The sequence below is a fragment of the Dipodomys merriami genome, unplaced genomic scaffold, assembly GCF_024711535.1.
Source record: "Dipodomys merriami isolate MVZ:Mamm:240054 unplaced genomic scaffold, mDipMer1.0.p SCAF_14, whole genome shotgun sequence".
Taxonomy (NCBI): domain Eukaryota; kingdom Metazoa; phylum Chordata; class Mammalia; order Rodentia; family Heteromyidae; genus Dipodomys; species Dipodomys merriami.
The window spans coordinates 37,421,371-37,447,414 of NW_027202715.1; the positions used below are offsets into that span (position 1 = coordinate 37,421,371).

At 40.0% G+C, this 26,044-nt stretch overlaps 1 protein-coding gene across 5 annotated transcripts; it reads left to right on the top strand.

Annotated features, from left to right (window-relative positions):
- The first annotated feature begins 1,313 nt into the window (after positions 1 to 1,313).
- On the top strand, positions 1,314 to 20,102 carry LOC138826151 (cytochrome P450 2C21-like). Of its 5 annotated transcripts, XM_070021247.1 has the most exons (11): positions 2,341 to 2,421; positions 3,125 to 3,312; positions 3,838 to 4,136; positions 5,178 to 5,340; positions 6,288 to 6,437; positions 8,432 to 8,592; positions 8,980 to 9,153; positions 10,067 to 10,208; positions 13,326 to 13,513; positions 17,094 to 17,235; positions 19,559 to 20,102. In XM_070021247.1, exons 3-11 carry the CDS (start codon positions 3,903 to 3,905, stop codon positions 19,738 to 19,740), a joined length of 1,536 nt encoding a protein of 511 aa, XP_069877348.1. In that variant the 5' UTR covers positions 2,341 to 2,421; positions 3,125 to 3,312; positions 3,838 to 3,902; the 3' UTR covers positions 19,741 to 20,102. The 5 variants fall into 5 exon arrangements, with proteins under 5 accessions (XP_069877350.1, XP_069877347.1, XP_069877351.1 ...); XM_070021249.1 differs by lacking the exons at positions 2,341 to 2,421; positions 3,125 to 3,312 and adding an exon at positions 1,314 to 1,372; XM_070021246.1 differs by lacking the exon at positions 3,125 to 3,312 and having other exon boundaries at positions 2,319 to 2,421.
- The last annotated feature ends 5,942 nt before the right edge of the window (positions 20,103 to 26,044 follow it).

Genomic DNA, 26,044 nt, shown 5'->3' on the forward strand with positions numbered 1-26,044 from the left:
AGAGACTAAGAAGAGCAGGAAGGATGGGGTATAGGCTGAGGATACAATGACTGGCAGGAAGAATCATTTCTGGTGTTCTATGGCCCTGCAGGGGGCATAATCAACCTAATGGGTTGTTTACGTGAATATTGCTGGAAGACAGGATTTGGGGTGTACTCATCACAGAGGACAGCGGAACTTTATAGTGAGGCGCTAATTGCTGAGTTGCTCACCACACAATGAAACAAAACATCACACTGTGCCACAGAAATATGTACAAATACTATCCTTCATTCAAAAATAAAAAATAAATTGAGCATTTTAGGAGAAGTAGGTAAAGACTAGTGTTTTGGTTTTATTCAGCTGAGATCCAAATCCACTATCAGGTTGATCAGGTTTTATCTGTGGACTCTAGATACAGTGGTATTTCTAGTGTGAGGAGTTTGATGTGGTTAGTAAAGAAAATGGAAGTGAAGAATGCATGTGTCATTTGCTTAAATCTACTACTAACAAGTAGTTATTCATGTTACCTATGTACTGTGATGGTTTATTTCATAAGTCATAATGTTCCACCATTTATCTAGTGGAACATTATTTCTTGGTATATCCAGGAAGGTATTTCTAGGTGAAATTAGCATTTGAATCAGAATAAGTACAGAAAATCGACTATCACTATGTGAATATGCACCATTGAATCTACTGGGCTCTAGGGTTCTAGGACCCTTCTATCTTCTCTTGCTCTTGGACATTGGAGTTCCTATTTCCCTGGCCTTTTTTGTTTTGTTTTGTATTGTTTAATTCACACTGGGACTAGGGAAATCATTCAGCCATAGTTTGTTTGCCTTTTGTGTATGAAGCCTTGTGGTTAGATCCTGCCAACACACACACACACACACACACACACACACACACACACACGCACACGCACACACACACCATATACACACCCCTCACTTTAAAACTTTCTAGTCTGAACTTACATTATTAGGCTACTCTTTCCCTCTTTTCAGTCTTTCAACTATGGACAGAAACTGACACCATTGATTTCCTGGTTCTCAAGCTTGCAAATGGCATCTTGCATGATTTTCCAGCCTCTACAACTCTTGAACTTGTCCCGATAATAAGCTTTATCTTATATATCTGTATCTTCCATGCTGGCTTTGTTTGTGTTGAGAACTCTGAGCAACATCCTTCTCAGAAGCTAGAAAAGGGCATCTAGAAAGTAGATTCTGCCCTCTACTGGGTCTATAATTCTCCATTAGGCATTTTTTTTTTTATAATCACCCAGTGTGAAGAGAATTCATTTTGAGTTGCTGATTCGTGTCTTTAAATGTGAACTCGGATGACAGTGGGGCAGCAGTGATGTGAGGAAGATTCTCTCCAGAGCCCTCTGGTAAGGAAGGTGATGGTGGGGGCTGTGTTTCCTGAGTCACGGTGTGTCCTGGGTGGCCCAAAGCCCTTTCCCAGGACTCTTGTGATGATCGCGGGAGACACAGCCGAGGCATCAGCATTTATACGTGTGGAGCAGCAGGTCAGTATGGGATCTTTTTTCAGGCCCCACCTAATAAAAGCCTAGATGGTGCTGGCATCGTGCTATGCACTGGAATCGGAGACCTCAGGTTTCGGGTCCGAAGTGTGTGGTTCTCCAGGTTCATGGGTGGCTACAAATAGTACTGGGGTTTGTAGCACTGTGAACGGGTTTAGTGGAACCGTGAGATGGTCTGCAGCCTTCTTCATGGTTTTGCGTGAGCAGCTGTTTCTAGAGTCCTTGGGCCGCGTTCTCCACGCAGGGTCTTGAGGTCCACACCCCTTGAGGTGCAGGACACGAGACAGCCCCTTGCCAAGCTGTATGTATTGAGCACTTGGGGTGCTGGGGCTTGTGGGTTTGGTCTCTGGGATCCTAGTTGAGTTGGGGGTATCCCTGGATCGTAGGTGGAAAGCGGTGGTGGGGACCAGGCTGGTGACACTGGGAGTGACAGTCCCCGAGCTGGAGCACAGGGCCAGGCTCCAGCCACAAGCCGGAATGAAGCTGCGGCGTTTGCACCCTTGGCCTGGATGGAGAACTAACCTAAGGCCTGCCAGCACATACAAATGTTTGGGGGGCCTGGGGTCACCAGCGGCTGCATTCCCATGGAGGCATGGCTCAGCCCAAGGGAGTGTTTCCAAGCGGGTGCTGGTGAATCCGCGTTTTGTCATGGTAACCACAGTCCCCAGGCTGAGAAGAGACTTTGTGTGGATTATGGAGGGAAGGCACAGTCGTGGGGGGGGGGGGAGATGAGGGAGGGGAATGAGGGAGGGGGAGAAGGGGGGAGGGGACAGGGGGAGGGGGGAGGGCCACAGGCAACAAACTTTCCTGGAGTTGCTGGGTGGTTGCTGGGGGATTTCTCAGCTGCGGGTGCACAGGAGCTGGAGAGCTGGAAAACCGTGAGCTGATCGCCCTGGGTGAGCGCAGGGGTTAAGCCTGGCCTGGAGCTCTTGGAAGCTGGGAGTTTTTTTCTTTTTTTTTTTTTTTCCCCTTGGCTTCAGATGCACCCGGCTGGGGGGTGAATGGGGGGGGGGTGAATGTTACAGTGGAGGGCTGAGCCCCAAGGCTGTGAGCCGCGCAGGGGGCTTTGCCCAAATCCAGCCAGGGGAGGGCAGGTGTTTGCCCCGCGGGCTGGAGCGACTGGAGGCTGCGTTCAGAAAGCTGCAGGGTTCTCTCCAGGCTTTCCCCTGTCCAGGGTGCACGAACCCCGGTTGTTCAGCAGGGGCTGCAGTTTCAGTGTTGTGTTCTGGAGGCGGGGTGCGGGGGCAGGAAGATGCTCCCCAGTTCCCGCAGAAAGACGCAGCGCTGGTCCAGAGGCGGAGGGCTGCTGAGAGGCGGGGCGGTCCTCCGCCGCCGGAGGTGCGCTCCAGCCCCGGGCTTGCCCGCAGGCCCAGCTGCCGCGGGACGCCAGGATGTCCTCAGTCAGTAGCTGTTGGAGGATTGAGTTCTGAGGGTCTGTAGCCAGGCACTGGCTGGCCTATGTCGGACTCGAAGCTGTGTGTGGTTTTTCTTTTTTCTCTAGGCTGCCTCTCTGTTTCCCTGTACTGTCTAGAATCCCTGTGAATTCTACTCTCCTCAAAACAGTTTTTCCTTTAATGCGCTGAATCTTCTCTGTGCCAGAGTTGCCCGAAGAGCATAGAGTAACTCTGCTCAGCCATCTTGGGTCTCGCCTTGTCTGTTGAGTCTTGAAGTTTTTTTTTTCCCATTGGCCTCTACACACCTTGAAACATTTGTAACGCCCTTGCTGGAGGACGTTTCTGCCCCATGGCAGAGCAGTGAACGCCGGCTGGGACTACAGGACCCCCCTTGTGAGTAGTGGGTGTGCAAGGAAGACACTGAGGGATGCGTCAAGGGGCTTTCCTCTGCTGCGTGTGTGAGCAGTTCCTCTCCTTGATGTGGCAGATCCCTCGCAATTGACGATTAACCACACATTGCTCTGTGGAGTGGCTTCATTTCTACCAGATGGAACAGAGGCTCTGCTGAGAGAATTAAGGCATCTCTGATATGCTGGAAGACAAGACTGGTTTCCTAGCCCCCAAATACCTGCTCTGGACTTTTCCCTTTTATCTTTAGGGAAAAGCACTAGGAGAATGCTTCTTTCTTTAGCAGTATGATGGTAAATTTTGACACAGGAACATTCTTTTTAATCATTCACCCAAATCATGCAGGTATCCTGTTGGAAATGTAGGAGTTTACAACTTTACTGGGAAAGTATGGCCCTTCTGACCATAATAACTACCTCCGAAGAAGGCAGACTTCTGTTTTACTTAGATAATTAAGAGAGGGTTTATCGCCGAGGAAAACATTACCTTTGCTTTCATTTCTACCAACAGGCCAAAGTGTACTGAAGATAAGCAGAGTTTACCCAAAGTTTGAAGGCTTTGTACTTCGGTGAACCATGTGTGCATTATTCATAGAAGCCTTGGGATCTAAACTTTCAATTGCACTTACACAAAGTTTGTCAACTGATCTCCTTATCCTCTTGGGGCTTGGTCTTTCCGGTTTGGTTCTTCTTTCTCTGTGGAAGGGAAACAGCGTCAAAGGGAAGCTCCCACCTGGCCCCACCCCGCTCCCAATTATTGGAAATATTCTACAGTTAAATACTAAGAATATTGTCAAGTCCTTAAGCATCGTAAGCATGATTAATTTTTTTCTTTTAGTTGATTGTAGTAAGTGAACCATATTGGTCTTAAAGCTAAATAAAATAGGGTCCCAGGAAGTGTGTTTTAAAGAGATAGGCTCTTTGGTCACTAAGGTATGGCTTAAGAAATCTACAGCTGGAAAGAACTCTATGGTGTAACAAGACCACAGCACTAAAATTTCCTAAAGAAGACACTGATTTGACATAACCATGTTGACAGTTTCTATTATACTTACTGAATGAATGGGTCAATTTACACAGCAGTAGCTCTCTGAATCCTGATGGAATGAATGGTCAGAAAACTGAGTTTTCCGAGATAGCTAATTACCAGAGCACTGCTTCTAGAAGATCCTTCCTGTGCTTTGAACTCTCAGCTTCTTCATTTGTTAATTCTCAGCTTGGGGAATTTTTAAAATCTGTGAGCTGTGAATTCCATGTCATTAAGATGTAAACAGTGATGTCTTTCAAAGGCTATTGATTGTGGCATACTTGACAGTACCTAAAAATGTGTCCTTTGTATCAGGTACTATCCTAGGTGCGTGCAGATGATCTTAATATTTAAAAGCTTCTGGTTATTATAAAATGTAAAGCACAGAGATTGGGCATGTGCTATGACCAGGCTACCAAGTTGTCATGTGTTTCTGAAACTTAGGGTGTTAAGAAGGGTGGATAATGGGACGGCATAAGTGGGAGGGTCTTCCTTTAAAAAAGAAGAGGAAAACATCTTTTAAGTACAGATAGATACAAAGGAGAAATTTGAAGTGATTATACTTTTGGCAGGAAAAGTTAATGAAATAACAAAAAAGTGGAATATGGCTTCTATTATGTTTTAAGAGAATAATAATAATAATGGCAATGTTATTAATGATACATCATTACCACTCAATGTAATTTCCTATTAAATTGCTCCTTTTATTATAATGGGTAAATGAATATTAAAATGATTCTTCAGAAGGATTATAAATATTTCTCAGTTATTTACATAAAGCAATTACAATCTTCACTTTTCTTGTACTTGTGATCCTTTTCCAGCTAGCAAAAAACTATGGCCCTGTGTTCACTGTATATTTGGGCATGAGGCCCACTGTGGTGTTGTATGGATACAAAGCAGTGAAGGAAGCTCTGGTTGATCGGGCAGAAGAGTTTGGTGGTAGAGGGAGTTTCCCAGTGATGGATAAAGCCATCCAAGGATTGGGTATGTTTCTTTACTGGGGAGAATGTTAATCAGATGGCAAGTTGTAAATAATTCTGATAGGCAAAGAAATTGAGAAACTACAGCATTTGGAGAATACATTCCTTGTTCCCTCCACCTCAAAAAAGACGTTTCAACTTCCTGGTATTCATTTTGTTAAACTGTAAGTTGTTCAAAGGAGTTATACCCTTGGAATCCTCCCCTGCATGTAACATACGTTAGTCAGTTTACTTATGTGTGTATATAGATATACATGATCCTGTATATGTTTTCATGTATGCTTATAATTTAGATCTAACTTCCACATGTGTGAGCGAATGTGTGCCCTTTGTCTGTCTGTCCCTCTAGATCTTGTCTTGACTTTGGAGGTCTGACATTGAACTTCATTGGTCCTATGACCACATTAAGTAGAAGAGATAAAACAGAGGGAAAATGTTTAAATGTGAATTATTCTCTGCCAATGTTGGCCTCTTTTCTGAGGAATACACTGTCATGTGATTCCTTCTACTGTAGAAGAGTTGTCCGACCTTTTGAGAATTTCCTTCTCTTGATGAACCTCCTAAGGTTCACTTGCAATCAGAAACAAGAAATTTACCTATGACTTGTGTTCACCATGATTTATTAGCTATGTTGTCATAGAGCTAGCATTTTGCTTTTATGATATTCAATGTCCTTGTTAGTAAAACTGCAACAAAATACTTAGTGTACAGAACTATGCTGAGGATTTGAAGAACTAATGTATGAAGAACTAAGTAGTGTGTCAAATCAAGAGTCCCAATAGTAAAATAGTAGATTCAGTTAGAAGAAGTGGCAGGTAAAGTGGAGCTCAAGATGATATAGTTATGGCTTTATAAATCTACTTAAGTGTTGTCAGCATTTCATGAGATGAAAAGTCTAACTAGAATTCACTATGATAGAGGATGCTGTTCTGTGCTTTTTTCTTCCTATAGGAATTGTTTTCAGCAATGGGGAAAGATGGAAGCAAACCCGACGTTTCTCCCTCATAGTTTTGAGGAATATGGGGATGGGGAAGAAAACTATTGAAGACAAAATTCAAGAGGAAGCTTTGTGTCTGGTGGAAGCATTAAAAAAAACAAATGGTACATATTTACTTAATTATTAAGAAGAATTCTTAGGATAGACATGATATTTTTAGAAACAGTGTAAGAAAAGTTTGTGGAGTTTCAAGTGCCACTGACGTTTACTTTTTCCTCATTTAACTAGTGAGACATAAAATATAGCATACTTTCAGGAAGCAATAAGCTTTTTTATTTTTTATTTATTTTTAATTTAATTTAATTTTTATTTATTTTATTTTTTTAATCAATTTTTTTTGTCTTTTCTTTTTTGGTACTGGGGATCGAACCCAGGATGTTGCACTTGCTAGGCAAGCGCTTTGCCACTGAGCTACATCCCAGCCCAGCAATAAGCTTTTGATGTAGGCCAAGTTAATATAGGCCTTTGTTTTCTTCATTATTAGTCTTTCATGCAAGGTTCATCTCTGTGGGTTAGCAGGAGAAGAGACCAAGTAATGGGTTTTAATAGATATTATATGAGAAATGATTGTGTATTTTATTTGTATATTAAATAGAAGTTTACTCTTACCTGGTTCTGATTCTCATAGTGAGTGTGAATTTCTCTCTACTTCTGCTTTATCGCATACTCCTGGAAGTTGCTTTCACAGGTTGAGCAGAACTGTTTGCCCCCACCCCTTTTATTTTTGGTCGGTTGTGGGGCTTGAACTTTGGGCGTGGCCACTGTTTGCCCTTTTAACTTACCCATTTTAAACCAGCGAGTTTTTTCAGAGTGTTATGGTTGTTACTATGCAGAGGCAGGGTTTGGATGCCACCCACAAAACAATAGGATATGAAAAGTCTCATAACTCACACCATAATACGTTCAAGAGAGCAGTGTCACTACAGAGACATCTGAGAATGTAGTGAAAGAGCAAGGAAAGTTTCCAGGCTTGAGTTTCCACAGTGGTAAAGAAACGGGGCGAGGACTCCTTGTGTGGACCACGGATTGTGTAGTTTCTACTTCATGTTAGTGTTAAAGGAGGGATCACTGAGGCTTTTGATATACTCGTCTAGATGTGGAAAGAAGAGTAAGAGTAAGGGAGGATGAGGCTTTTTAACTTTTTTTAACTGCTAGCAGTTAAAATCTAAAATAGTCATGTTCTTTATGACACTAGGAAGCATGCTTCTGGCTGGAGGTGTGGCTCAAGAATAAGAGTGTGACAAAAAAGAAAAAAAAGGAAGGAAGGAAGGAGGCTTCCAAAACACATTTTTTCATATAACTGGATATAACTCCACTTTGTTTATTTTTCTACAAGAAAAGCACATTTGATAATCTCAACTCTGTTTTATTAAATACAATTACAAGTTACCTCAATCTCTTGATTTTTTTTTCTCCTTTTTGTGCCAATCCTGGGGCTTGAACTCAGGGCCTGGGAGAGGTTCCTAAGCTTTGTTTTTGTTTTTTTTGCTCAAGGCTAGTACTCTACCACCATAGCTCCACCTCTCTAGACTCTCTCTCTCTCTCTCTCTCTCTCTCTTTCTTTTGTTGGTGGTTAATTGTAGATAAGAATTTCAGAGATATGATTCTCATGGACTTTCTGTCTGGGCAGGCTTTTAACTGTAGTCTTCACATCTCAGCCTCCTGATTAGTAACTGATTATAGGTGTGAGTGACAGGTGCACAGCAATCTCTTGATTTTTAAAAAAAATAATTTTATTGTCAAGGTCATGTACAGAGGGGTTACAGTTACATACTTAAGGTAGTGAGTATATTTCTTGTTGAACTTGTTTTTTAGGGTGCCACTGAGTAGTAACCACACTGAGACATAAATGCACGTGTTTAAGTAGAAAAATTACATGATCTCTAAATGAATTTCTCTTTGGGAAATAATGAAAAGAAGAGAATATGAGGATAGAATTAACAAGTAAGCTAGGGTTCACCAGGCACGTTTGTTTGGTGAAACATAAGCAACAGTCATTTGTGCCTGTGGATTGCATAGTGGCAATGACCTGTCTTGGTAGTGAGTGTGAGGTAGATGTGAGAATTGTGTATTAATTTCTAACTTCTATTACTTTCAGGATCGCCTTGTGATCCTAGCTTCCTTCTGGCCTGTGTCCCCTGCAATGTGATCTCTTCCATCATTTTTCAGAACCGTTTTGACTACAGTGATCAGAAATTTCATGCATTGATCGAAAGTTTTCATGATAACCTCAGAATTTTAAGTACTTCCTGGATACAAGTAAGGTTTATTTTCATTTAAATGTGACATTGCTCCTGCACCCAAGGGTACCTGCTCATTACTCAAAAGCTAGTAGTTGGATTCTGAGAATTAGAGGGAGGAAAACAGGGTCTGTGAATCCTGGGACCAGCAAAGACCAGACCAGTTAGGTAAATGTGCACAATCTGCAGAGCAATAAGTCCCTGAACTCAGATATACTGTGTGTGTTGGGAAGTTTCTTAATTTTTGTGATGTAGTATTTCTTCATTACAAGAAGAATTTTACCCCTACTGCATTGTATTGTAGGAGGCATGTTTTATTCATCTTTATTTAGCACTTAGCAAAGTGCTGGCATGCAGTGACTGTGAATGCTCACAGTGTGTTAATGAGTACTCCTTGCTCTTTCAGCTCTGCAATGCTTTCCCTGCTTTACTTTATCTCCCAGGAAGTCATAACAAGCTCTTTAAAAACATTGCTCACCAAAAAAATATTATTTTGGAGAAAGTAAAAGAACATAAAGAAGCTCTGGACCCCAGTAATCCTCAAGACTTTATCGACTATTTTCTGATTCAAGTGGAAAAGGTATAACATGACCTTGATTTTCAACTTCATGTTTCTTAGTTACGTGATTCATAGATTACCTTTGATCTCCTTAGGAGAATAACATTACCTTCCTAAAGATATACTCTTTGCTTGTGTAACATTGTTTTCTGAAAATCATATTGAGTATCTTGGAGTATTTTAAAATTCTCATTGGAAAATAATTTTTTGGAAGTTATATATTTATCATTTTAGAAATGTTTCATATTTGAAGGTATATTGGAATACAAAACACACCTATAAAGATTGAAGGTAAGAGGCCATACTACATAAAATAACCCACATGAGTGGAAGATCTTACAGGCCAGGAGAATACAAGAATGGGTAGGAATCTTGAGAGTCTTCACAGTTGAGGTAGGTTTTGGGGATTTGATAGAGTGCATGAAAGAAAGCCAAGGAATGGTACATGTATATGGTAACCACGTGTGTGGAAAGATTGAGAAGGTTATCTTTCCTGTAATTGAGGAATGATAATGATTGTCATGACAAAGGAATTTGGGAAGCGATGCATCTTGGGAATATGTAGGAAGGAAGGCTTGGATGGGAAATGTAGACTTGTTAAAATAGACAACACATTCTACAACTAGCATGGAGTAGCAATGAACAATTTGAAACAGTTTATGTTTGAAATAAATGACAAAGGAACTGATTTTCTTTAGTAAAGGTGAAAGTACAGATTTAGAAAAGACTTGGAAGTTGGTAATTCTACATATTAATAATTTGGAGGGATCCAAATATATCCATATATATATATATATATATATATATATATATTACCTTCAGCTATAACACACTTATCTCTGATTAATTTACCAAATGCTTGTGTTCTCTAAAAGCACTTTATGATGTTTCAAACACCTCTTTTAACCAAGCAATTCTCACTCATCACTGCTAGGAAAAATACAACAAACAGTCTGAATTTACCATGGACAACCTGATCACCACTTGTTGGGATGTGTTTAGTGCAGGAACAGAGACAACGAGTACCACGATGACATATGGACTTTTGCTCTTGTTGAAGCATCCTGAAATCTCAGGTATGAGCATAGGTAGTGAGTAGGGGAAAATCCAGGTAGAAACTGGCAGACAGCATAGAGAACCAGCTCACCCTTGACTTGGCTACACACATTGTACAAGGAAAATTTCCATCATAGCATAGGAGTCTATCATTGGACAGATGTGATTTAAATGAGATCGCAGTAAAGAAACCAAATGAAATGCTTAAGCAACAGCAGAGATTGGAAGGGCAATGGTTGCTATTCTCCCTCCTATGCTTCAGAATCCTCTCTTTAGATTGTGGGATATGTAGTAACAATTCTTAAGGAGCTACACAGTTTTCCACATGAAGAGTTTGTTCCACAGGTTTTCTATACCTAGGTTAGGTATGACATGGTCAATAGATACTCAAATTCATTATAGAAAGGATTACACCCCGATAAAAATCTTTTCTAATATGACTTTCTGAATAAAGAAAAATGTCCTGACAAATGTAACTTCTCTTGTAAATGCAGACTTTCTACCTTGTCTCCCTCTTTTTTATTGGGTGTTCATCTAGATCAACACTTTCTTTATGGTTATATCATAGTTTGTGTTTTTGAAATTTTTAATAGGGATAATATCCTGATATTTATCTCATGCTAACACCACCAAAAGTTTCCACTGGTTTAAGGACCTTCTCCTATGAATAGGAGATATTCTATGACCTGTACAACTTAGATGCAAAATTGGAGTATGTGTTTGATAGGACATACTGTATAATATGATGTGATCTAGGTTTTTCTCAAATAATCCACTCTGTCAGTCATACAACTTCACTGATGGCTTGTGAGAGATCTGTGTTGATTATGAGGTAGTATATATTATTCTTAAGCCTTTATTATCTGCATATTGCACAAGCTTTTCTTCTGTCATATTCTTTATCGCTTTCATATTGATTTTCTTTTTGGATCTTATTTTGCACCATCTTTCTGTTTCTGAATCTATCTGTCTGTCTGCCTATTTCTGTCTTTCTCATATATATATATGTATGTATATATATGTGTGTGTGTATAAATATATAATATATATAATATATATATATATACATTTTTGTTGCCATGCTATCCTTTACTTTCTTTTGCCTTGAGTACTCTGACTACTAACATGACAACTCTCTTCTAGAAGGAACTTGAGCCTCTCAAGGAAAGGTGAAGTTCAAAATTTGTTTCAAATTATTAATTTTTCTTTTGCATTGTTGGGATTGATTTTTCTTTTTTAATATATATATATATATTTATTGTAAAGATACTGTACAGAGAGGTTACAGTTACATGAATAAGGTAATGAGTACATTTCCTCTCAAGCATTGTCACCCCTTCCTTTGTTTTTTCCCTACCAACCCTTCCCTCCCATCTTTCCAACTCCTCCCATCACCCCCCAAATTGTAAAGTTCATTTTCAACATGGTGTCTTATACATCTCATTGTTACAGTGGTTCAACTTGTATCCTTATTTCAGCTTTTTGTTATTTCCCTTCCCCTCCCCAAATTACAAAAATGTATATACAAGATGCAGGGCACGGAATCAAATACAGTGAAAATAGGGGTTATACCATGGGGGAGGAACATACAACAGAAACAAACAAACAAAAAATCACACAGTACATTTTTTTTTTTTTTTGGTTGGTTGTAGGGCTTGATTCTGGGCCTGGGCGCTGTCCCTCAGCTCTTCATCTCAAGGCTAGTGCTCTACCACTTGAGCCACAGCGCCACTTCTGGTTTTCTGGTGGTTTATTGGAGATAAGAGTCTCACGGACTTCCCTGCCTGGGCTGGCTTTGAACCGTGATCCTCAGATCTCAGCCTCCTGAGTAGCTAGGATTACAGGCGTGAGCCACTGATACCCGGATGATTTTTTTCTTTATAGCTGTCAAACATAGAATTTTCAAAGCTCCATTACAAGGTCACATTCTTTGGGTAGTAGAAAAATACTACTTGATCTAAGGGAGTAGCAACATGTAGTTACAGATTTCAATAGTAATGACTTCAGATTCTGAGTCTTCTAGCAAGCAGCCATGTCACCTCCATCCCCTGACTGCCTTGCCATGTCTCTAAAGGCCACATATCACCCAGTGTGCTAAGGGATCATAGTTAGTCTCTGAACTAGTTTACTTTTAAGCTACACAAAATAATACTTAATCCCTTGAACTATTTTGAAGAACAGTAAAATAATGAATATGTGGTAGATCAGTCATACACTACATTCTAAATAAATGTTACCTTCTTCACCTATGCTGAAACAAGTAAACATCTATTTTTTGTTGGTATTTATTAAAAATTTTCTTAGAGGGCTGGGAAGGTGGCTCAGTGGTAGAGCGCTTGCCTTGCAGGCAAGAGGCCCTGGGTTCGATTCCTCAGCACCACATAAGCAAAAAAAGAAAAAAAAAATTTTCTTAGAATTTTCCTTAGAATTTTCATACTTTTAACAAACTAGCGTAGAACAAAGGAGGAGGCTACAATGCTTGATAAGAAATGTACTCATTATCTTGCCCATGTAATTGTAACCCCTCTGTACAGTATTTTCACAATAAAAAATAAAAATAAAAAAAAACAAACTAGCATAGACAAAGTGGTTATATTACAGAGTCTTCATTGATACTCAGATTCCAGATTTCTGAATCTGCTGAGCAAAACCTGACAAATTAAGAAGTTGAGAAATTGGTTTAATAGTATGTTGGTATTATATATAGTACTATATAGAATATATTAATATAATATATAATATATGATTATATATTCTATAATTATAATATATTATACTATATAGTATCTATAGATAGTTCTATATATACTATATGCCATACTATATACTATATACTATAATATATATAGTACTATATATACACCTTATAGTACTATATATATATATATATATATATATATATATACACCTTACTATATATATTACTATATATACGTGTGTGTGTGTGTGTGTGTGTGTGTGTGTGTGTGTGTGTGTGTGTGTGTATACAGATTAGGTTTCTCATGAACTTCTAATTTGTCCAGAAGACAAACTCCTTTTTCCCTATGGAGAAAGTGACCATTTTTCTATCTCCCCACCTCCTATGATTATGTAGAAGATAATTCTTTCCATATACATTCTGATTCCTTCCTGGCCAGTTAAAATTCAGGAAGAGATCCAACGTGTGATTGGCAGGCACCGAAGCCCCTCCATGCAGGACAGGAGCAGCATGCCCTACACGGATGCTGTGGTACATGAGATCCAGAGATATATCGACATCCTCCCCATCAACATGCCCCATGTGGTGACTAAGGACATTCAGTTTAGAGACTACTTTATCACAAAGGTAAGAAATATTCAATCTATAGTCGAAGGAATCTCAGGCTGTCAATGATCATGGTAGTACAATGATAGATTTTTCTGACATTTTACAGGTATGGTGCAGCCATAACTCAGACATCTTACCCACTACCACTACCTTCTAATTTGTTGGTTCAATTTCCCAAATCTAATGGTACTTAGATTCTTACAGACTTCAGTACTTTAAGAACTTCTCACTTGGTCTGTTCATTAGTGCCTTCTGCTGTCCATTTTCCTGCAGCAATAGTTCTTTTTAGTCTAACTCAATGTACTTCATGATATACAACAATGACTCTTTCAACCCGAAACCCTCCTCAAAGTTCTATCTTACTACCAGTTTCTTTTCCTCAGGCAATCTGTCCTTCTCTTCCTCTAGATTTACATACTTAGCTATACCTACACAATTCTGTTTCTTGTCTCCTTGTGGAAGGACTTTCTTTTATCTAAATGTAACTTTTCTACCTGTGTCATGGCTCCTTTATATCTCTCTTTTCCAAGGATCTCTCTAAAATAGTCTCATTTTTCAAGTTTCTTTTTCCCTCCAGTGAACTTATTTATTTTTTTGCAATTTTTAGTGTTTCACTACTCTACATATATATGTGCTAATATATTATATGATAATATTTGTACGTTCATCATCCTCTTCTTTGGTCCTTCCTCCTCCTAATGGTTTCCCTAATAGCCCCTTTCTAAATTCACATCCTTATTTTTGTTTTAATCTGATTGTTTTAGGTCTATATTCTACATATGAGAGTAAACATGTTTACCTTTCTGAGTAAACATGTAATATTTACCTTTTTTTTTTTTTTTTGGGTCCGGTTGTGGGGCCTGAACTCTGGGCCTGAGCGCTGTCCCTCAGCTCTTCAGCTCAAGGCTAGCGCTCTACCACTTGAGCCACAGCGCCACTTCCGGCTTTTTTCTTTTTTGCTTATGTGGTGCTGAGGAATCGAACCCAGGGCCTTGAGCATGCAAGGCAAGCGCTCTACCACTGAGCCACCTTCCCAGCCCCTAATATTTACCTTTATGACATACTTTGCTTAACATGATTATCTCCATCTCCTTTTTTCCTGAAAATAACATAATTCCATTTTACATGGATCTAATACATAAACATATATACACACACACCACAGTCTCTTTTATCCATTCATCATTTTGTGAGCATCTAGGCTGGCTTTGAAGTCTAGCTATTATGAATAATGATGTTACAACTTGGGAGTGGTATAATAAATGTCCAGGAGTGGTATAAAAGGATCACATGGTAGTTGTATTTTTAGGGTTTTGGAGGAACTCCATGCTGATTCCTGTAGTGGTGGCACTAGTTCACATTCAACTAAAAAGATCTCAGGTTGCATTTCCCCTACATTTGCACCAGCATTTGTTGTTCATATTCTTGAAGATATACATTCTGACTGGCATGGGATCAAAGCTCAATATCGTTTTGATTTACATTTCCTTAATTACTAAAGTGGCTGTGGCTTGTATTTGTAATCTTAGCTGCTCAAGAGAATAACTTGAAGGATCAGGATTTGAGGCTAGACTCCAAAATAATCAGCAAAAAGCAGGACTATAGATGTTACTCAAATGATAAACCTCTAGCTTAGCAAGCATGAAGGCCCTAGTTTAATCCCTAGAACCACCAAAAAAAGAAAAAAGATCTTCAGTACTTCTTCATGCTTTTATTGGCCATTTATCTTCTTTGGAAACTATTATTTGTCTGTCTATAAATTGAGTGTGTAATTTAGTTTAGTGTTTAATTTTTGGAATTTTTTCTGTTATTGTTGGTTTTATTTTATTTTATTATTTTGACCCTAGGGCTTAAACTCAGGAACTGTGTGCTATCTCTGAGGTTTTTTTTTTTTTTTTTTTGTCCGGTCGTGGGGCCTGAACTCTGGGCCTGGGCGCTGTCCCTCAGCTCTTCAGCTCAAGGCTAGCGCTCTACCACTATGAGCCACAGCGCCACTTCCGGCTTTTTTCTTTTTGCTTATGTGGTGCTGAGGAATCGAACCCAGGGCCTCAAGCATGCAAGGCAAGCGCTCTACCACTGAGCCACCTTCCCAGCCTTTTTTTTTTTTTTTTTTTTTATTTGCTTAAGGCTAGTGTTGTATTACTTGAGCCACAGCTCCACTTCTGGGTTTTTTGGTGTTTAATTAGAGATAAGATTCTTACAGATTTTCCTTCCCTGATTTTAAAATGTAATCCACAGATCTCAGGTTCCTAAGTAGCTAGGAGTACAATCATGAGCCATGAATGCCCAGCTTAGAGTTGTTTATATATTCTGGTTATGAGTTCTTTGTAACTGAATAACTGGCAAATGTTTTCTCCCAGTCTGTGGTAGAAATCATTTACCTCTTTTGTTAGACTTTTGCTTTCCTGATTTCTTTCTTAGTCTGTTTATTGTTGGTTTATAGACAAACTACTGGTTTTTGAATGTTGATTTTTGTATCATGGAATATATTTTTCCAAATACATTCATCAGATATAAGAATCTTTTGGTAGAGTACTTAGGGTCTTTTAAGAATAAGATAATAACATATGCAAACAGGGAAATTTTGACTTCTTCCTTTTCTATTTGTGTTTTCTTTAGTTCTTTCTTGGCTTATTGCTCTGGCTAGAAATTCATTCACTAAATTGAATAAGAGTGGAAAAGTGGCCAGGCACTGGTAGATTACATCTGTAATCTTACCTACTCAGGAGGCTGAGATCTGAAGATCACGGTTCAAAGCCAGCCAGGGCAGGAAAGTCTGTGAGACTCTTATCTCCAATTAAGCACCAGAAAACTGGACATGGAGCAGTTTTAAAGTGGTAGAACACTAGCCTTGAGCAAAAGAGCTCAGAGACATCACCCAGGCCCTCAGTTCAAGCCCTATAAATGACAAAAAGACAATACAATACAAAACAAAAGAAGAATGGAAAAGTGGACACTTCTGTCTCATTATTTAAGCACTTAAGAGAAAGTGCTTTTTTCCCCCGTTTAGTACAATGCTGTCTGTAAGTTTATTATATGCAGCCCTTATTATGTTGAAGTATGTCCATTGTATTCCTAATTTTTAAGGACAGTGACATTGTCCTTGTTAGATTATATTGCAATTGATCTGTCAAGAGCAATGCATGCTAGGTAGCTTCCTTTGTTTTCTGTAGATTAAGTGCAGGTGTCAGACTTTAGACTTAAGACCCGTTCATCTTGGCCACTAATTATTTCTGTGACTTAGCAAATAAATTCTCTTTTTGTACTTCAATCTCTTCATCAACAAAACAAAAGGCTTAGTTGGCATGGGTCTAATTTTTTTCAAGTTTTATGATGTCCTTTATTTTTTTAATTTTAATTTTTGCTGGTCACGGGGCCTGAACTCTGGTCCTGGGTACTGTCCTTCAGCCCTTCAGCTGAAGGATAGCACTCTACCACTTGAGCATCAGCCCCATGTCTGGATTTTTCTGCTTATGTGGTGCTGAGGAATCGAACCCAGGGCCTCATTCAGGTAAGGCAAGCACTGTACCACTGAGCCACCTTCCCAGCCCCTTATGATGTCCTTTATAATTTGATGTATCCATTTCCTTTCTATCAGGGCACAAAAATCTTAACATCTCTGAATTCTGTTCTGCATGATGAGAAAGCATTTCCCAACCCAGAGCAGTTTGACCCCAGCCACTTTCTGGATGCAAGTGGTAACTTTAAGAAGAGTGACCACTTCATGGCATTTTCAGCAGGTAAGCGAGCTTCCCTGTCACCAGTGTACCAGGAGTTAATGAGTGCTTTGCATGAAGGCCCTCTGGGCTTGATAAACTGCCATTTCTAGGAGGCCAGAGGCACAACTCCCAAGTTCTAGATTGTTTCTCCTTGGGTCCCTTCCCAGGATTCCTATGAGTCTCTACTAGATGTCCAGTTCTACTGTTTTTCTCAAGAGCCTTAAATCAGATCACTTAAACTTACTGAGCACCTTATATGGGATTTTTTTCCCTTGCCAGATCCCAAGATTCAAATATGAATAATAAACAGATTTCCCTTCTAAGTGAGAGGGAGACAAATGAACATCCAAGGAGACTGAGATGTGATGCATGCTGAGCTGAAGGCTGCTGTGGCAACTTGAAGAGAGAAGCACCTTTACCTAGTCTTTGGAGAGTCAAGGGCAGAGTAGTGGAAGGCTAAGGGACATTGTTGCACATAAATATTTCACTCAATTTGTAAGCATCCTTGGAAATAATTAAGTCTTGCATTCAATAGATGAATTAGATAATTTCAGGGGAACATGTTTTCAAGAGGGCCAACAGGAGTAGGGAAGTAATATAGTGAAATGGTGAGTACTTGCATCAGCAGGCAGATGCCAGAAGCATCTGGAACAGAAAGGGAGACCCAAGGCAAAAGGGGGTACTGCTGGAATGCCAATGGACCTTCAGCTCAACTGAAAATGCAGGCACTGGTACAATTATGCAGCCTTTGTCCAAGCTGTGACTCTGATTTTTTTCAATACCTCATCCTCTGAGTTCATGCAGAACCTGGAAGAATCTAACTCAAGGGTTAATGCAGCCCAGGGAAATTAGTTTTCTGGGAACAGGTAGGCATAAAGAACACTAACAACGCAGAATAGATGTAGAAAGAGAAAGAAATGAATATTTAGCACATCCCAAGGAAAGCAGGAAGCAGAGTAACTTAACACAGGGCAGAGATAAGATTTGCTCCTGATCGTTTCTCTAAGACAATGTGTATCATCTGACCCTTGGTGCTGTGCTTCCAACATGCTGTGCAAAACTCAAAGCCACTCCCTGATTTCCTACTTGCAGTCTTTCTGCCTGTAGTTTGGAGTCCACTATGGTTTGAAATTTCTATTTATCGCACATATCATGCAGTCCTGTGTTGTCCTGGCACTGGAGTATCATTACAGAGCTAAGACTTACCTTAAGAGCTTGTATTCAGTCTGTGAGGCAGATGAAGTTTTTTTTTTCCTCTCTCTTTTTTGCCAGTCCTAGGGCTTAAACTCTGGTGTTGTCCCTGAGTTTCTTTTACTCAAGGAGAGCTCATTACCACAGCTCCACTTCTGGCTTTTTTGATCCTCCTCCTCCTCCTCCTCCTCTTCCTCCCCCTCTCCTCCTCTCCCCCCTCCTCCTCCCCCCTCTTCTTCTTCCTCTCTCTTTTTGTTGGTCATGGGGCTTGATCTCAAGGTCTGGGCACTGTCCCTAAGCTCTTTTGCTCAAGGTAGTACTCTACCACTTTGAACCACATTCTTTCTTTCTTGTTAGTTATGGGGCCTGAACTCTGGGCCTGGACACTGTCCCTCAGCTCTTCAGCTCAAGGCTAGCGTTCTACCACTTGAGCCATAGCGCCACTTCCAGCTTTTTCTGCTTATTTGGTGCTGAGGAAAGGAACCCAGGGCCTCATGCATGACAAGCACTCTACCACTGAACCACCTTCCCAGCCCCCTTATTTCCATTTTTCTGGTGGTTAATTGGAGATAAAGAGTCTGTCCTGCCCAGGCTGTCTTTGAACTGTGATCGTCAGATCTCAGCTTCCTGAATAACTTGGATTACAGGTGTGAGCTACCATTACCTGGCTACATTTCTTTTTATACTTGGCAAAAGTATGCTCTGGATAAAAGCTTGAACAGATAGTCAGTGAAATTGATCTTAACTCTTAGACTCTAGATGAGGAGAAATAAATCTGTAGAGATCTGACTCAGGGGTAAATGAAAAGTACATAGTCATGTATCATGTCAGTGGGAATAGATGTGTGTGTGTGTGTGTGTGTGTGTGTGTGTGTGTGTGTGTGTGTGTGTGTGTGTGTATGTGTTTACAGAAAGTTGTTAACAAGCCTTAGAATACTAGATTCATTGTGGTTGTAGAGAGATGATTTTTTTCTGATAAAGCATGAACACAGAACTTTCTGTTTAGGAAAGGGAGGAAATCAGGTTTACACATAAATAGAAGTTGTGGGTTAATCATTCATTAATATATTTATTATTCCCCAATTTTTTTAGACTCCCTGTGTGCTAAGAATCTGAACTAAATAACTAGTCAATTTGTATTTTTTTTTTTTTAGGGAAACGAGTTTGTCTTGGAGAGAGCCTGGCCCGTATGGAGCTGTTTTTAGTCCTGACACACATTCTACAGAATTTTACCTTGAAATCTCTGGTTGACCCACAAGACATTGACACCTCACCAGCTGCAATTGGGATCGGCTCTGTGCCCCCACTCTATGAGCTTTGTTTCATTCCGGTTTGAAGAAAGGGCAAGCAGCCAGACAGCTGAGTGGGAGTCTTAGCTGTCTCCCAATGGCAAGTGTCTCCTTGCCTGTGTTCCATCCATCCTGCACCCTTGTCTAAGCAGAAATGCCACCCCTGAACCCTGTTTCTTCTAATTGCCCCATCCTTTATGATCTAGTTCAAATTTTCCTTTGTTAAAAATAAATCTCACTGCTTTATCTCCAATAAAATCACTAAGCAACAGGATACTTAGGCCACAGACTATAGTACAGTTGTAATATATACTAAATGGGAACTAGGTGATATGTAATGCGTTATTTTAGTAGAAGCTGTTCCTACTTAAAAAATGTTCAGAATAAAATGTGAACATAGCTCATTTTACTCCTATGTAACTCATGAATAATCTCTTGGTAGTTTTTTAATGTAGACGATTATCTCCGGGGTCTTTTACAATATAATTGTGAGTACATGTGTATGCTACACTTGCTGATGGCTGTATAGGTAGGTATGTGTGTTGTTTTGTGTATGTGTGCACAGAAAAAAAGGAAAGATAATTCTATCCAGAAGGGGCAACATGAAGTAAAATTTGAATTGTCCAGCAATGCATGAGAGCTGTCAAACTTCCCTATAACCCACCCATTCCTACACTGCCCACACTGCCCCAGAGGGTCTGAGCAGATAAGATCAGAAGGGAAGGCTAGTAGTGCTACAGAGTTCTTCCCTGAGAGCTGGTGGCTGATTGGGTGTGGGCCCCATGGCCTAGGGCAATCTGGAAAACAAATAAACACACAAGCAAAACAAAGAAAAATGAATTTCTAGCCAGGCGCCGGTGGCTCACGCCTGTAATCCCAGCTACTCAGGAGGCTGAGATCTGAGGATCATGGTTCAAAGCCAGCCCCGGCAGGAAAGTCCTTGAGACTCATCTCCAATAAACCACTAGAAAACCGGAAGTGGTGGTGTGGCTCAAGTGGTAGAGCGCTACCCTTGAGCTGAAGAGCTGAGGGATAGCGCCCAAGCCCAAAGTTCAAGCCCCATGACCGACAAAAAAAAAAAAAAAAAAAAAAAAAGAATTTCTGTGGCCATAAAGAAAAGGCATATTTGCATTTTCCTATTACACAGTGTATTAGAGTTCCCTCCCCTTCCCAATTCCCACCAGCATTTGTTACTGTTGATTGTTCATATTCTTGACAGTGACCATCCTTGCTGAGGAAGATGTAATCTCAGTGTTGTTTTAATATGTTTTTCCTTTATGGTCAGAGAAAATTTGTATTTGTATTTGATTTATTTATTCTTGGAGATGGTCATCACTGGGTTTCTCAGAAGCAGAGATAAGGGATTTTTTTTCTTCCTTCACATTATTCTCTGAGATGACTGAAAAGTTCAAAGCCAGCTCCAAAATCTAAATAGATCAAATACAGATAGTACCCCAATGTATGGTGGCTTCAGTTCTGATGTGTCTTTTGGTCATGCAAAAGGGATCTGTGAGTTGGGCACTGGTGGCTCATGCCTGTAATCTTTGCTACTCAAGAGGCTGAAATCTGAAGATCACAGTTCAAAGCCAGCCCAGGCAGGAAAGTCTGTGAGACTCTTATCTTCAATTAACCAAAGAAACCCAGAAGTGGTGCTGTGGCTCAAGTGGTAGAGTGCTAGCCTTGAGCTGAAGAGCTGAGGGACAGCACCCAGGACCAGAGTTCAAGCCCCACAACTGACCACAAAGGGGGGGGGCATAATCTGTGTTCAGTAATATAGTATATATAACACAATATATTATATCGGTGTATACTGTGTTCAGTAATACTCACAATACAACTTGTGAATTTTCATCCTTTTCTAGCTTGACACATAGTACAATGCTCTTTCCTATTCTTGGGCAGCTGCAGTGAGCCAGGCTCCTGTCACCCACAAGATCATTAGGAAGTACTCAACACTCTACGGGGTACTGTTCTGCTAGGCTCTGATGCTTGGTGGATATTAAGTACATTTCTATTTAGAATATTTTCAGATCAGATGAGTACAGATAGATGTCTCCACATTATTAAGTTAGAAGCATCTGCATTTATATTTGTTGTTGTAGTTTTTGTTGGTAGTGGTGATTATGGGGCTTGAACTCAGGGCCAGGGCACTGACACTAAGCTTTTCCACTCATGGCTAGAGCTCTACCACCTCAAGTCACAGTGCACGTCTGGTTTTCTGGTGGTTAATTGGAGGTAAGAGTCTCAAGGACTTTCCTTCCAGGGCTGGCTTTGAACCATGATGCTTAGATCTCAGCCTCCTGAGTAGCTAGGATTACAGGTTTGAGCCATTTATACCTGGCTACATTTATCTCTTTTTTTTTTTTTTACAGAAGGGTTACAGTTGCATGAAACAGGTAGTGAGTAATGAGTACGCTTTTCTGATATCAGTGCTTCTCTATGGCCCTGTTTTCAGAGCATATCTATGCTTTATGCTTCATATTTTATTGGGTTGATATTTCTTAGTCTTTGTTTTTAAGAATAGAAGATTGAAATCAAGGATGAAATATTCCAAATGTATAGTGATTCCCATACTATAGAAGCTTCATAAACAGTTTTGTGGAGGCATGCTTCATGCCAGAAAGCAGCATACCTGAAAAGAATACTTTAAACCACTTCTCTCCCCTCATTTTTCTTCCCTTCCTTCCTTCCTTCCTTCCTTCCTTCTTTCTCTCTCCCCCTCCCCCTCCCCCTCCCTCTCCCCCCCCCCTCTCTCTGTGGGTCATGAACTCAGGACCTAGGCACTGTCCATACTTTTCTGCTTTAAGGTTAGCATTCTACCATTTTGAGGCACAGCTCCACTTCTGGTTTTCTGGTGGTTAGAGATAAAAGTCTCACAGACTTTCCTCATTGGGCTGGCTTCATGTAGCTAAGATTACAGGCATGGGCCACCGGTGTTTAGCTTAAGTTCCATCGTTTTTATTTTCACATGTATGCAGATTTAATGTAATTAAATTTTTATATTTTTTAACACATATTACTTAAGTATATTAATGGGGTTCAGGATATTGTTCAGGCACATGTATACAACATGCATTGATCAAATCCAGGCTCCTTTTATGTACTCCCTGCTTTCAGCCCTTCCCAACCAGTAGTAATTTCTGTTCACATTCAAATGAACGTTTTCTCTATAAACTCACCAGTATTTGTTATTGAAAGCACCCCTCCCAGAAAACCACATGGACACAGTCACGTACAGGAAAAGGAGTTTGCCAATTGAGGCCTACAAGACCACCTCCACCATGGGAGAGGGAGAAATGGCTCCTGTCTTTTGTTCAGGGTTAAATTTATAGTCAGGGGACTAGGGATGGGAAGTATGGGAAGTCCACTGCGTGCAAGCACAGCTGAATGCTAAAGATGGCACATAGCTGGGGCAGGGTTTTCTGATTGGAACAGTTACAGTTAGGCATCATTCCCCAGATGCAGCTGGGGCTAGGGTTAAGACAAGGCTCAGCTCTGGGAATTGAAGTAGGATGAATGGTCAGGGCTGAAGGCCAGTTGCAGTTAGACCTATCCAGATCAACTAGTTTCGTGGGAGGGGCTGAGGACTTGAGATGGAGGGCATGCCAACAGTTATTATACATGTTAACACACAGTGTGCCTAAAAGCCTCCGTAACCTTAGTATCAGAGCTTCCCAAAAGAAGGAGTAAGGAATTCCATGTAACCTAAGACTGATCCAGTTCAATTAGTTCCAGGATTCCTTCATTTGATGAAGAGTAAAGTCAGATACAGGCCAAGAAATGGCACTTATGCTAAGTTAGGACACAAGTGGCTTAGGGAATGGTATCACACACATGTAAACACACACAGCAACAACATAGGGATGGGATGTAGCTCAGTGGTCAAGTGCTTGCCTAGCAAGTAGGTTCCATCCCAGTACCAAAAAAACAAAACAAAAAAAAGACAACACACCCACACCCACACACCAAAATGACCTAAGTTTAGAATTATAGTTAAAAATGTTTGTGTGGTATATGTGTATGTACATATGTATGCATATATACTTTTGTGTGTAGTGCATGTAATCACTTTGAAATTAGTTTCTTCTCCCTGGTCACTGGTATTCTGAGACAGCACATTTCTTTAGGTGCTGATAAAAGACATTCCTCTGAGTAAATGTGATTTGTATTTTGGTTTCCCAATGATCTAAAGATGAGAAGGAACAAATTCTTTTGAACTCCGATTTCTGTTTATCCTTGGGGGATTTTATTGACTTTAGTAACTTAGTAAGTTTCATAACTTTAGTAAGTTTACAGGACTTCAGAGCCAAATAGGACTGCAGACTGCATGGTATATAATAATTAACTAGTATCTGTGGAATGCTTTCAAATTTCCACAGTTCATAGTACATGTTCAGCATTAGAGGGTTTATTCTACCTTCCGGTGGCAACTGCAGTGACTCTCTTTAGTCTTCATTCCCATTTTTTTTCATGAAACATGGAGCAGCACCTTTCTACTTGTCTTATCATTTGTTTATGAGATTCACATAAAAATATGACTTCATAAATTTCACATGCTGTGTCTGAAATAGAATTATTTGAACTAAGAAAACATAAGTACTTTAAAAGAATCTAATTGTGTCTCTAGGTAAGTGTTTTTTTAAAAAATTTTTATTATGAAAATACTGTACAGAGGAGTTACAATTACATGGGCAAGATAATGAGTACATTTCTTATCAAGCATTGTTGCCTCCTCCTTTGTTTCCCCTTCCTGTCCCTTCCCATATCCCACCCTCCTCACCCATGGTAAGTGTTTTTAAGTAGAAACATTTTTGTAGGAATGAAAGAGGGAAACTAAATCCCTATCACTAATTACAAATGCCAACTCTAAAATATGGATGGCTTAATGTAGGCCCCTAACTATGAACCCACTTACAGAAAAAATGACAGAACTGAATGTAGATGTGTATGTCTATAATCTTAGCAGATGAAGGGGTATCATGAGCTCATTGAAGGCAGGGCTACATAAAGACCTAGTTTGAAGAAGAAAGAAAGAAGAAAAGATGAGTGTTATTAAGCACCAGATAAAGTTATCTGATACAGGATTGAAAGGCCTCATTTTCTGAAGAATTGGATGGACATTTGAAAGGAAATTTCCTAAAGATGCCACACAAGATCCAGGATGCCCCAAGTGAATATAAAGAATAAAATGAATACTATGTATGGAAAATTAAGTTCAATGACAATGACAAAAATTTATGTTGTATCACATGGACAATAATCTTAGAAGTTTCTATGCTGCTGTCAATAAAATCAATGATACATAAAAACAAGATAAAAATCAGAAGTATTTCCGTAGCTTAATTTAACAACATTGCTACACTGGTGTAGGAAAAGCATAGAGGATCAGGTTTAAAGCCAGCCCAGACAGAAAAGTCTCAGTGAGACTCTTATCTTTAATACTGAAAAACAGGAAGTGGTGCTGTGGCTCAAGTGGTAGGGTGCTAGTCTTGAGCACAAAGAGGCTGCTGGAGAAGGCTTGAATTATAATTAAAGCTTGTCACCAGAAAAAAAAGCAATCATATTATTTGCAGTAGTTGATGGAACTGGAGTACATTGTCGAATGACACCATCTTTCTCTCTTGTATAGAAGTAAGCAACAATAACAAAAACTTATCTGAATGTGAATATAAATTACTAGTGGTTGGGAAGAGCTGAGAGCAGAGAGTGGAGTTAGATTTGATCAGTTCATGCTGTATACATGTGTCTAACTAGCATCCTGAACTCTATCAATATGTGCAAGCAATACATGTTAATGAAAAATAAAGTATTTAAAAAATCATTTGAGTCTGGTGCTTTTCATATCTGTAAGTTTCTTGATGATTTTAAATATTTGTAGTGCTTCCTGCTGGCATATATTTCCTCCCCATAGAACAAGGAATGCAGGCTGTGACTGCAGGACTGCAATAAGGAATAGATGTACAAAGAAGAGGACAGGGGATACACACTCAAGGGACTCTTCTGTGTGGCTTAGCAATTTCTTTTTTTTTTTTTTTATTTTATTTGAGAACATACTGTACAGAGGGGCTACAATTACATGGGCAGGATAATGCATACATTTCTTACCAAGCATTGCAGCCTCCTCCTTTGTTTACCCTTCACCTCCCTTCCCCACCTCCCCCCTCCCCCCACCCAATTATACCCCCCTCCCCTCCCCCACCGACATTGTAAAGCTGGTTTTGACATGACATTTTCTACTTCTCATTGTTGCAACAGGTCCACCTGAATCCTTAAACGACTTGTTTGTCCCCATCTCCTCCACATGTTATACTGACATCAAATATAGTGAAAGCGGGGGTTACACTGTGGGGG

Excerpts from the sequence above, each read along its gene's own strand:
- LOC138826151 (XM_070021249.1), top strand. The coding sequence starts at position 3,903 with ATGTGTGCATTATTCATAGAAGCCTTGGGATCTAAACTTTCAATTGCA. Across the intron at positions 6,438-8,431 it reads AGCATTAAAAAAAACAAATG|GATCGCCTTGTGATCCTAGC; the intron begins GTACATATTTAC and ends TATTACTTTCAG. Across the intron at positions 17,236-19,558 it reads CTTCATGGCATTTTCAGCAG|GGAAACGAGTTTGTCTTGGA; the intron begins GTAAGCGAGCTT and ends TTTTTTTTTTAG.